The following is a 13354-nucleotide window of genomic DNA, read 5'->3' as shown; positions in this document are numbered from 1 at the left end:
TTTGCGAATGTCTTGGCATCAAATTATTCACAATATCATTTTATCATTTTAATGTCTACAGAGGCATTCCCTTTTTATTCCTTGCGTTACTTTCTTGGTGCCTTCTCCCTTTTTTTCTTTTGATTAGTCTCACCAGGGAATTATCAATTTTACTAGTCTTTTAAAAGTAACAGATTTTTGGCCTTACTGATGGTCTCTATTATTTATTTTTTATTTCATCGATTAGTATTATATTAGTATTTTCTTCTGTATTCCTTGGGTTAATTTGTTCTTTTCCTGACTTCTTAAGATGAATAATTCTTAGAGTGTCGACCACTCTGTTTTCTATTTAGCATTTACGGCTACACATTTTCTTCTAAGAATTGCTTTAGCTTCATCCCACAAATTTTCATATGTAATATTTTCATTTTACTGGGTTCAAATTATTTTCCAGTTTTCACTGTGCTTGGTGTTTTGTTTTGACCCATGAGTTATGTGGAAGCATACTTCCTTATTTCCAAACATAGGAGACTTTTGTATTTATCTTTAAGTTTTTTATTTCTGAGGCCAGGCGCAGTGGCTCACATCTGTAATCCCAGCAATTTTGGGAGGCTGAAGAGGTGGTTTACCTGAGGTCAGGAGTTCGAGACCAGCCTGACCAACATGGAGAAACCTCGTCTCTACTAAAAATACAAAAATTTGTAGGTTTGGTCACTTCACATAATCTCATATTTCTCAAAGACTTTCTTCACTTTTTAAAAATATTTTTTCTTTATTTTTGTTTGACTGCATTAGTTCAAAAGACCAGTCTTCAATCTCTGAGATTATGTCCTCTACTTGGTCCAGTCTATTGATAAATCTTTCCATTGTATTTTGAAATCCTTAAGTGAGTTTTTTTATTTCCAGAAGTTCTGATTGATTTCTTTTTAAGATGTTCATCTCTTCCTTCATTTGCTGAATTGATTTAGAAGTTTCTTTTGGTGATTTCAACCTTGAATCTCATTGAGCTTCCTTGGAACCCATGCTTTGAATTCTTTATTGTCATTTCTGAGTTTTCATTTTGGTAGAAAGCATTGCCAGAGAGCTAGTGTGATCCTTTGGTGGTGTCACTACATGCAGGTTTTTCATGGTGTCAGAATTCTTGCACTGCTTCTTCTCATCTGGAGATGCTAGCACTTCTAATTTTTCTAATTGTTTTTATGTGGGTAGGATTTTTTCTTTTTCTTTTCTTTCCTGTATTATTATTATTATTATTATTATTATTATTATTATTATTATTATTTTTCTTCTTTCCCTTTCCTTCCTTCCTAGGTGATGTGACTGTAGAGCAATGCTAGGTAGGTCTTTCAGCATTGCTTCCGTATGCACTTCTATCAGCAGGTTTTATATTGGGTATGTGGTTTGACCTAGAAGCCAGTAGATGGCGCCAATGGGTAAGAGCTGGCTGTGGCCGGTGGTGCTGGCTATATACTTGATTCTTGTTTATTGGGAGGAACTCTCTGTTGCTGATTCCTAGAGAACACATTAATCTGAGCTCCCTCCTAAGCCCTAGCGGAACGGGGGTTAGGTCGGGTTGTGGGGGGAAGATGGGTGGAGCCAGATGGGGAAGGTTCCCCAGTGTTGTCCTGCTCTCAGCCCAGGTTTGGGAAAATGCCTGCAGCTTTTCCTTGTGTCTTTCCCTCACAAAGTCTCCAAGCCTCTCGTTAAATTAGCTCCAGGACTCGGGAGAAACAGTGCTCTTCCTGGGTCCGGGTTGCTTGGATCCCCAGTGGAAAGAGGGATGCTGTCTGCCTCTCGCACATACTGAGGCTTCATTCACTTTTGTCAGTCGAATGTTGTCACACAAGACCTGTTTGCCTGCATTGTCCTCCCAAGGATCTGGAGTGTCCTTCATAATTCCAGGGAGTTGTCGTTTCTTTCTTGAGTTAAAGCTTACAGAGTTGATCTTTATATACTATCTTGCTATTTCCAAATGCCCGAGGCATGCTAAAAGCCTGTAATCTGCCATCTTGGAAAAAAAGCATCCTTGCATTCTTAAGAGAAATGGCACTTGGTATTGATACATGGTGCTTCTACATTGCTGAATTCACTTTGAAAAAATATATATATTTTTGTATCTACATTTATATGTGAGACTGGTGTAAAGTAATCATCTACTGTATTTATGCAGTTTTAGAACCAGCTATATTAGTGTTACTAAATGAGTTGGGAATTTTTCTTTTTTACTATTATCCAAAAGAATTTATATAAGACATGAATTATTGCTTTCGAATAGATTTTGTAAAAATCTCATCTTGTTCTTTCGTGGAGAGGTAGTGAGAAATATTTTTACCATACATGTAATTTATTTTCCACCTGTGGGGCAGAGATTGCAGTGAGCTGAGATCACGCCACTGCACTGCAGCCTGGGTGACACAGCGAGACACTGTCCCCCCCAAAAAAGAAAGAAAATCAACTTAAAATGAACCCGTTGAATATTTGAGTGTATTTTTACACCAAGCATGTCCCTTGAACTAACTTCTTTTCTTTTCTAGGAAGAACTGGAACTATGGTTTGTGCCTGCCTGATTGCCACTGAAATATTTTTAACTGCAGAGGTATGAAAGATGTTACCACAGACTTTGTCTTATGATGACTGAGTTTGCTAATTCTGAAACATCAGGGGTAGGATGTTAAGATGATTATTTTAGTCATGGTGCTCAGTGAAATTGTAATTGGAGAAGTGGTTGTTAAAAAGTCTGTTTTTGATACTTCCTTGTTTAACATGCATTAGTTAGTAGCTGGCTTAAGAATCTCTTTGGGCCAGCAGTAGAGTGAGGTCAATGAGACGCAAAATTTAAGAGAATGTTAAAAATTGCAATAATTAAAATAAATGATTTTTAATGCAATATTTAAAAAATGAAAATTAATGCAAAAAAATTATGAGGTACACAATATCAACATTTTAAATAAAGACAAGACCTGATGGGGCAGGATTAAGGTGAGGGGAGTAAAACCATGTTACACAGATACGAAAAACATTCAGTAATCACAGTAGTTCCCTCACCTCACCTGGCCCTGCTCTTACTCCTGCCAGTACCATGACTTCTTCCTTCCTCATGAGAATAGTATCAAGCTGAATTAGATAAATCCTCCAAAGGGTCTTGACCATCCTCACAACGCTTAGGTAGATAAAAAGCAAGATTTCACAACTCAAAGCCTCTCTTGCATGTAACTATCTCTGCTTAGTCAACACATGTGGAATCTGTGACCTCTAGAAATTTCTGATAAGACAAGGTGGGCTGTTTCCACCTAAAGCAGTGTTCTCCGTCATTTTTCCTTCTGCCATTTTCTTGGTGAGATGCTACGATTTCCAGCAGCTCCACTCGAGTTGTTTGGCCTACAGTCTAGGGAAGAAGTGGTGGTTATGCACAATGACCAGCACTCTAATTCCACCACCTTTGGTTTTTCTAATTTGAGACACACAGATTTTGAAAACGGATGTTCTAGGATGGTGTTTTTCAAGCTATGGATCATGATTTATCAGTGAGTTGTAAAATAAAGTTGCTGGGTTGTGACTAACATCTCTTAAAAATAAAATGGAATTGGCCGGGCGCGGTGTCTCACACCTGTAATCCCAGCACTTTGGGAGGCCGAGGCAGATGGATCACCCAAGGTTGGGAGTTTAAGACTGGCCCGGCCAACATGGAGAAACCCTGTCTCTACTAAAAATACAAAATTATCTGGGCGTTGTGGCGCATGCCTGTAATCCCAGATACTCAGGAGGCTGAGGCAGAAGAATCACTTGAACCCAGGAGGCGGAGGTTATGGTGAGCTGAGATCGGGCCGTAGCACTCCAGCCTGGGCAACAAGAGCGAAACTCTGTCTCAAAAAAAAAAAAAAAAAAAAAAAAAAAACTAAAACTAAAAATAAAATGGAATAGAGCAGAATAGAAAATATCAAAAGGTTTAAGTATTGGTGTGTGTGTGTGTGTGCACATTTCCTAGGTTTATTAATGTGGATTGCAACTTAAAAAATGAAAAGTTTGAAAGCCACTGATATGGAGCCCTAGACTGAGAACCAGAGACTTGTATTCCAGGTCTGTGCTGCCTCTAACTGGCTGCAGCATCTCCATGGCAGATTGTGTAGTTTTCTTTTGGTCTCGGTCTTCTCATTTGTAAGATGGAAAGAAGGGTTGGACCAGATGATTTCTAAGGTCTTTCCAGCTCTAAAATTTTATGTCTTTACGAAACCTTGAATGAGAGAAGTCTTTGACGTGACTTTGTTAATTTTGGTAACTTGGGTAGCCTTTACCAAAAGACCACTGCGGCTGGGTGCGTTGGCTCATGCCTGTAATCTCAGCACTTTGGGAGGCTAAGGCAGGTGGATCTCTTGAGTCAGAAGTTCGAGACCAGCCTGGCCAACATGGCAAAGCCCCCATCTCTACTAAAAATACAAAAAATTAGCCATTTGTGTGGTACACGCCTGTAGTCTCAGCTACTGAGGAGGCTGAGGCAGGATTGAACCCAAGAGGCAGAGGTTGCAGTGAGGTGAGATTCTGCCACTACACTCTAGTGTGGGTGACAGAGCAAGACTCCATGAAAAAAAAAAAAATCACTGGCTTTAGGAAAGAAGGTGGTTTTAGAAAGACTAAAGGTACCTAATATAGAAAAGGAAAGAGTGCAGGTGAACCATGGTTCCTTTTTTGTAGGAAAGCTTGTACTATTTTGGAGAACGGCGAACAGATAAAACCAATGGCACTAAATATCAGGGAGTAGAGACTCCTTCTCAGGTAAGTTTTCTTTTTAAGAAGGGGAGCTTTTATAGGGGAGTGGGTTAAGATTGCCACCTGTTATTTGGTTTCATTTTAGACTCTTCTCCTTTGGTGATCGGGCAGCAGCATTTGGGCGCCCTGCGACAGGCCTTGGTCCCTCCCTGAGGCTGAGGGTCATGCTTCAGGTGCCAGCCACACGTTGGGGGGTGTGGCTTTTCCTCAGAGCACCTGCGTTCTATTCTATACTGGTTATTGTTTATGGAGCTCAGGAGTTGATTATTTTCCCAAAGCAGGAAGGTCCAATACCTAAAGCTCCAGGACCCTGAAGTTTATCTAAAATCACTAGCCTTTGATTTCAATGTAAAAAAGATCTAAGTCTTCCACAAATCCTTACTAGGGCAATTCAACCCTTGCAGAACATCACAAAGACTGTTTTTGGATGACTCCCCTGTGTGCGTGTGCGTGTGCGTGTGCGTGTGCGTGCGTGCGTGTGTGTGTGTGTGTGTGTGTGTGTGTGTGTGTGTTGTGGGGGAGGTGTATTTTAAAAGAGAAAGAAAAGGGGAAATAAACTTTTCAAAAACCCTTTTATATACACCAGACAGTACCGCACTTTTACATATCTCACTGAAAACCCATAACACCTATATGAAACATACAGTTACTCTATTTTTTAAAAAAAATAATTTCGTTATGGAAAATTTTAATTATATACAAAAGTCCAGAGAATCATACAATATATCTCCGTATAGTCATCACTTCACTGCAATAATCACTTCAGCCTGCAATCAGCCACGTTTCATCCATACTTTTCCCACTCTACTCACACTCCCAACTCCACTTTCCACTCTTGCTTTCCCTACACCTGGATTATTTGGAAGGAAATTTCAGTTGTCAGGCATTTTATCCCACAAGTATTTTAATATTATATCTAAGTACTCTTAAAATAACAAAAAACCCATAATACCTTTTATCATATCTAAAATATTACACCTTAAAAAATCCTTAATATCAAATTTCTAGTCCATGTTTGTTTCCAAAATTGTCTTAAAATCTTTGAAAATTTAGTTTGTTTCAGTCAGAATTCAAACAACATCCATACATTTCATTTGGCTGCTATGTCTCCTAAGTCTCTTTTACTTCATAGATTCTTGCCATTTTTTATTACTTGTAATTGGTTTACTGCAGAAACCAGAATGTTTAGCCTATAGCATTTACAACATTCTAGAGTCTGCTGAACCATTCTAAGAGTTTTACATTCACTATCTCATTTAATATTCTCAGTAACTCCGTGAGTAGGCACTACTATGATTCTCATCTTATAAATTAGAAAATTGAGGTTCAGAGAAATTAACTAAATTAACTTTTGAACCAAGGACAGAAATCTAGATGTCAGACTCTGAAGCCCATGCTGTGCACAGCTTCTCATTTATATTGCCTTTTCTATACTGCCCCTCAAACTGAAGTGAGAGTGCGTTGGGAATTCTTAACTAGATTTGGATGTGGCTGTAAATGAGTTTTTCTTTAGGTGGTGGGAATTGAATAAGTGCTCTTGGCCCTGTTAGAAGAACCCTGTAACTACTGACCCTGTTTAGTTTGGGCAAAAGAACTCAGCCTGGCTGGGCGCGGTGGCTCAAGCCTGTAATCCCAGCACTTTGGGAGGCCGAGACGGGCGGATCACGAGGTCAGGAGATCGAGACCATCCTGGCTAACACGGTGAAACCTCATCTCTACTAAAAAATACAAAAAACTAGCCAGGCGAGGTGGCGGGCGCCTATAGTCCCAGCTACTCGGGAGGCTGAGGCAGGAGAATGGCATGACCCCGGGAGGCGGAGCTTGCAGTGAGCTGAGATCCGGCCACTGCACTCCAGCCTGGGCAACACAGCGAGACTCCGTCTCAAAAAAAAAAAAAAAAATGAACTCAGCCTTATCCACTGATACTTTTCTCCCACTCCCAAGCCAAAAACAAAACCAAACAAAGAACAGTCATAGACCCTAAGCTAAAAGGAATGTGTGGATTTTCTGAAGTGCAGCCCTAATCATGCCATTTCCATGCTCAAAATCCAGAATATGTCCCCACTGCCAATAGCAATAAACTAAATGTTTCAACCTGGCACTCAGGATCCAGTTTGACTTTTCCAACCTTTTCTTCCACTCTGTGCATGTACACATCCCACACTCTAACACATTTAGACTGTGTGCTGTTTCCCAGCCCATGGACACTTGATTCCGTCGTGCCATTGCTCATGCCCCTTTTCCTATAGTCATTTTCCCTTCCCAGCCTCAAGTAGTTTCTTGCTTTTTCAGTTCTTAAAGCCCTTTGTGTTTCTCTTAGGGACTACATCACTTTGCATTATTCTCTAGCTATTTGAAGTGGTAACTTCTGTATCCTCTTTAAAGGCAAGACCCATGGCTTACCCATCTTTCCACCCTTTCCTCATAATATCTTCTTTGTTTGTAGTGAGTGCCTCCTATGGGTTGGTTGTATTAATTTCTACTACCAGTCCATGTTGTTTTAGTTGCAGGAGAAAGAAGCATGGGAGCAAAAGCAGCTTGAGGGCCCTGGCAGGTTACAGCCTTTAGGGGAAGGTGTAGAATCTGGTGGCAGGAGCCAAGGAGATGTTAGATGGAGCTCCCCCAACAACTCTCCCCACACATCTCCCCATCCGCACCTCTTCTGTAGTCATGTGTAGTGTCTCGAACTTTAGTCCAGAACTAGCACACCAAAGGCTGCAACTGAATCTCTTCTGATTCACTGACAGGGCAACACATGGTCTCAGCTGCATGTTTGAGAGCTGTGTTGGCAAGACCTCAGGACAGAGTGCCCTCTGTGTCTGGTGGTGATTCTCAGACACCATCACATTCTGATCCTGCATTGTGGGCTCTTCTACTGACTACATCTACTCCTAAGTTAAGAACTTTCATGAGCCTTCCTCATGACTGGCCCTTTCTAAAGGAAAGTATGGCAGTTTGTGACTTCTATGAACAGTTCTCAATGGGTATGGAAGAGTCCATGAACTTTTTTTTTTTTTTTTTTTTTGGAGACAGAATCTCAGTCTGTCACCCCAACTGAAGTGCAGTGGTGCAGTCTCAGCTCACTGCAACCTCGAACTCCTGGGTTCAAGCAATTCTCCTGCCTCATACTCCCGAGTAGCTGGGATTACAGGTGCCCACCACCACGCATGGCTACTTTTTGTAGTTTTAGTAGAGACAGGGTTTCACCCTGTTGGCCAGGCTGGTCTCGAACCCCTGACCTCAAGTAATCTGCCCACCTTGGCCTCCCAAAGTGCTGGGATCACAGGTGTGAGCCACCAGCCTGGCCACCTTTTGAGTTCTGAACCAGTTGATTCAGTACCAAAGGTCTTCAACCCCTTGAAGATAGATTCAAGGACAGCCATTGTGAACAGCTTGCCCTAGGCAAAGGACAAGGCTAAGGGAATTCCAGGGCTTCCTTGTGAAAACAGAATTGGGGAAATGGAAAGCGAAGAAATTCTAGCTGTCAGGAACAAAAGAATGACAGGAAACCTGCTTCTGAGGTATGGAGGTATTCCCCTTGAGTTTTCACATATACCATTCTCTCATGCCCAGGAACCTGCTCTTCACTACACCACAAACCTTCCTCTAACTCAGTCACAACTAAGCTTCTATCTGCACACTGCCAATGCTGTAACTGTTTTGTTGTTGGTTCTGATTAGTTGCCCTCTCAACCATAAGCAGCCTGTCAACAAGACCCGGCTCCATCCTTGTTACTTCCCCATCGCACTTAATTCAGTATTTTCCCCCCAAGGTAGATAGTGGTGAGGCAGCATCCCTCAAAATGTCTAGTAATATAATGGCATCCAGTAAATGTTTCCTTAATTATTTACTGCCCCTAACCTTTATGCAATTAAAAAAAAAAAAGAAAGAAAAGAAAAAATAAGAATGCTGACTTTAAACTTTTCATCTCCACTTAAAGTAAGGCTTCTGTTGCTTTTCAGAATAGATATGTTGGATATTTTGCACAAGTGAAACATAGCTACAACTGGAATCTCCCTCCAAGAAAGACACTGTTTATAAAAAGATTCGTTATTTATTCGATTCATGGTAAGTGTTTATGTAAAATTGAAGAATTGGGCAGGAGGGCCAAGGTTCCCACTCTGGGAGGGTTTTGCTCATTGTTATATATACAGATGATCCTAACTCATACCTGTCTTTTTACATATCCTCATGCATAAATTCCTTCTTAATTGCCCATTGATTGCCAGCCCTTAGATGTTCTTCACTTTTTCTTTTCCAGCACCAATTTGGGGGACTTCATCACCCTCCCATCTCTCCTGTTCTCTTTGCTCCTCTGTTCGCAACCCAGAGTGGACTTTTCAGGGCAGAGTGAGCTTCTGATGAGGGAGGAGGAGGACCCCTGTGCCTTCAAGACTGGTTATTTCTCATAACCACCTCTAGTTCAGAGTTTGTCTTGGTGGAGGTGTCTCCATATCATATCATTTTCTCACCTTCTTTCAGAGGCATATTTTTTTCTCATCCCCCTGGGCTCTCTCTTTTCCCTTCTGTCCTCCATCTGTAACCCTCTCACTCCCAGCCACTCCCATACCTTGTGGCTCTCACTCCCAGCCACAGTGCTGGGGGTCAAGATAAGCCTCCTAAGAGGAGCACTTAGGTCCTCCCTGCCTGAATCTACATGGAAATGGAAAGGGTTGGGAGAAAGTGGGGCTCTATGGAGGTATCTTTCACCCCCCTAGCTGTTACCGAGTATTACCAGTTGTAAAAATCCATATAAACATCATGAGAGCTATTTGCCTGCTTCCAGAATGTAAGCAGAGAGATAAAGCTGGGATGCACTGTTGCCCAGGGAGGCAGGGAAATTGGTCAGATGTACACCTCTGGGACTTGAGAAAGAAAGTGCAGAGAGAAACTGGCCCCCATTTCCATGTCCATTTCTCCATCACCAACCTTGCTTCCCCTGCACAGCTTACACTCAGTAGAGGTGGGAAAGCAGGATGTGTCTGTGTGGAGGGGATGGGGTCTCACCACTCCCACTGCCAGAGAGGTAGCAGGGTGGCGATGCATCTGAACCCCTAAAGCAAACCTCTTATAACAGCCAGCATGTGGACCTGAGGTGGTGCCAGTGCTGGGCGTTACAGGTGCCATGGTGCCGGGCTGCTGGTGTCCACACAGACAGCCTAGTATTTTTAGCCTCCTGAGTTTTGTTCTACATTTCACTGATTTCTGGTGGACATCAATAGAAAGAAGTTCTGCACCTGGAATGGGAAAGAGGGAACTGAGGCAAGAAACTGTGATTTCTAATGACAAATGAATATCATGGTGTTAGTGAAAACAAAATTAAATGAAAAGAAGACAAACAGCATAGGAGATGATCAATCAAGAATAATTAATACACTCGTTTATTAGAATATTTAATTCTCTACTTTTAGTTTTGTGCATATTTAAATTAAAAATAATGTAGAGTTGAGAGGAAAGCAATAAAAAATTAATTGGAGCCTGAGAAACAGTCTTTGAGGAAATGCTAAGGAAGTGAGTAGGTCATTTGAATTGAAAAAAAAAAAAAGGGCAAAAGAGCCTTTGTCTGTAAATATATACAGAATACCATGGGAATTTGATATAACCTGTGTTTTTATAGAGATTGCATCAGGAACTAGACTTAAAGTAGGGCCAAAGTAATTTAGACCACAGTATTTCTTATTAAGAATCATTATGATTAGAAGTTTGAAGAAAGCAAGACATTAGCAAGAAAGGTGTCAAGTCACCTTCCCATATATATATATGAGACAGAGTCTTGCTCTAAGTCTCACTCTGTGGTCCAGGCTGGAGTGCAGTGGTGCGATCTCGACTCACTTCAACCTCCACCTCCCAGGTTCAAGCGATTCTCCTGCCTCAGCCTCCCAAGTAGCTGGGACTACAGGCATGCACCACCACACTGGGCTAATTTTTGTGTATTTTTAGTAGAGACAGAGTTTCACCATGTTGATCAGGCTGGTCTCGAACTCCTGACCTCAAATGATCCACCTGCCTAGCCTCCCAAAGTGTTAGGATTACAGGCATGAGCCACCGTGCCCAGCTAATTTTTTCTCTTTTTAATCCATGATGTTAATTGGCAAGACATTTTGATCTTCGCGCTAACCAGCCTAACTTTTTAATTTCATTTAGGTGTTGGAACAGGCGATGGATATGATCTAAAAGTCCAAATAGTAATGAAGAAAAAGATTGTCTTTTCCTGTACTTCCTTAAACAATTGTCGGGTAAGAGAAAACATGTGAACTGAAAAAATCTGATGTTTGTTTTAAGGCTGAATGTCAAACCAGCAATGTTGACCTCCCTAAACTATCACTTACCATAAAGAGATTCCATGATGCTTTCTGGTTACCGTTGTGGTGTCACTGGATTTGAATGCAAACCAGAGGTAAATTAACCTGTTTGTTCAAAACAGTTTTTTTAGGGTACTTTCCAGAATGTATTTCTGTTCAGTGTTGCTTTGCCTTTCACTTTTCCACAAATGCTGAGCATGTTCCCAGGAATGTATTAAGGATTTTAATTTACATATCTGGTCATTTTTAGCCATATTCTCTTCTTCTCGGTCATTTTATCTTTTATTATATAGCACTGATTCTAAAATGTTAGTGTGCATGAAAACCACTGAGAAGCTTGTAAAGATTTACATTCCTGGGTTGTACCCTAAAGTAAGATTCAGGAAATCTGGAATGGGGGCCAGGAATCTATAGACTTAGCAGTGTCCCAAGTGATTGTTCTAAGTCAGAGGTTCTGTGGGGTTGACCCTATGAGAAACAATGCAAGGAGGAATGAATTGGGGAGGAATCTCTTTATCCAAAGCAAAAGGGACCTGGTAGTCAATGTTTTGCTACAATGAAGAAATGCCTAAAACTACATACCTTTTCTGAAACAATAAAGCTTCCTTCATGGGTCTAATAACCATAAACTTTTAGAATTCCTACCCAGGCCTTTGTCTCAAATTCTTTTATTACTAATCCTATTCCCTCACTCTCTGCACTGCACCCACTTTTTTTGGCCTCTCCCAACTGAGGGCATTCACCCAGGCCTTATCCTTGGCTTCCTGTTCTTAGCAAATGCTTTATTCTTGGTTAAAGAATCACCCATTTCCCTTACTTAAACTATTATTTGTTCATTTACTGAAGAGATATTTATAGTCGCCCACTGAGTTGTAGATGCAAGAGCTGCAACATGAACAGTTTGCACTCCAACTGAAATGCAGTAGCCAGTCTGAATTATCAAGGAGCTTTATCTGCTTCTGCAAATGGCACCAGCATTCTCCCACTCAGGCCTTGGGCTTTGATTCTCTTTGCCTTGGCTCCCTAAATCCAGTTAGGCATCAATCCCTGTTGATGATTGAAATTTTGAAATTTTTGAAATTTGAAATTTTTCTATGCTCGCCTTCCTTTCTGTTCTCACTGCCACTAACTGTCCGGAACCTCATTTGCTCATGCCTAGATTTCTACAATGGTCTCCTTGCCTTTCTTGCTCCTTATAGAATGCGATGTATGGAATCCTGAAATACGCGTACTGAAATGTTGCTCTCATTGTGAAAAGTATGTAGAGCAGAAGACACACTGCATGCCCATGGTCAGAGCCAGTTAACACCTTTGGCTCAACATCCTTACCTGTAAAATAAATATCACACCTCAAGTATTACGGGAATTAAATTAGATAATATGTATGAAGTTGCTTTGTGAACTATAAATCACTAAATAAATGTTATATGTGATAATTATCAGGCCTCTTTGTCACATAGGAAATACACCATGATATTCTTCAGCAGCTTCACTCTTATTTCCTTGGCTCTTGAGCTCTTAAGATATAATAGACCTAACATACCTGAGCTTATTTTTATCAGTAGCTTGACCAGCAGACTCCATTCCAAATAAACTGGGTCATCCCCTTTGGCTCTTGGAACACAACTCTAAGTTATTTAGTTAGTTAGTTGGTTATTTCTTTCCTTTCTTCCTTCCTTCCTTTCTTTTTCTTTCCTTGAGTCAGGGTCCCATTCTGTCCGAGGCTGTAGTGCAGTGGCGCAATCAAGGCTCCCTGGAGCCTCAACTTCCCGAGCTCAAGCAATCCCCCAATTTTTAAAAATTTTTTGTAGAAGCTGGATCTTGCTATGTTACCCAGGGTGGTCTCAAACTCTTGAGCTCAAGCAACCCTTCCATCTCAGCCTCACAGAGTGCTGGGATTATAGGCATGAGCCACACTGCCTGACCTTTTTTGTTGTTTTTCTAACTTCTACTTTGCGTTATTGCTGGTCTTTTTCCATCTGTATGAACTAGATTCTATTTTCAGAGCTCTTCTTCATTTATCTAAACCGTTTCATGCCCAATTCAATTTCTGCCTCCTCAATGAAATTTTCTGCACTTCCTGTTAACTAGCCCTCAATGGTGCATGAGAGCACACCCAGTCTTCATCATACAGATTGAGAGTTACATAGTATTCTACGATTGTTTCTTATGTGTACAGCTCCCTGAAGGGACCAAAAGAGTCTGCACCTTCTTTTGTGTTTTTCACAGGGCCTAGCATAGACCCTTCTCACTGTGGGTGCCATTATTTATATGAGAGTGAGTCAAAGAAATAGTGTATCTTCAAAGTC

At 41.1% G+C, this 13354-nt stretch overlaps 1 protein-coding gene across 1 annotated transcript in view; it reads left to right on the top strand.

Annotated features, from left to right (window-relative positions):
- Window positions 1–13354, top strand: part of LOC102121204 (phosphatidylinositol 3,4,5-trisphosphate 3-phosphatase TPTE2-like) — a 61535-nt gene that overhangs the window by 43255 nt on the left and 4926 nt on the right. Inside the window, exons 11-14 of the mRNA XM_045377061.3 lie at window positions 2514–2575; window positions 4669–4749; window positions 8706–8811; window positions 10888–10979. Of these exons, the coding sequence (XP_045232996.2) occupies window positions 2514–2575; window positions 4669–4749; window positions 8706–8811; window positions 10888–10979 (341 nt within the window). The remainder of the gene's footprint in view (window positions 1–2513; window positions 2576–4668; window positions 4750–8705; window positions 8812–10887; window positions 10980–13354) is intronic.

This window comes from Macaca fascicularis, chromosome 17 (genome assembly GCF_037993035.2).
Source record: "Macaca fascicularis isolate 582-1 chromosome 17, T2T-MFA8v1.1".
NCBI lineage: Eukaryota > Metazoa > Chordata > Mammalia > Primates > Cercopithecidae > Macaca > Macaca fascicularis.
This window is presented reverse-complemented; position numbering and strand designations above follow the sequence as displayed.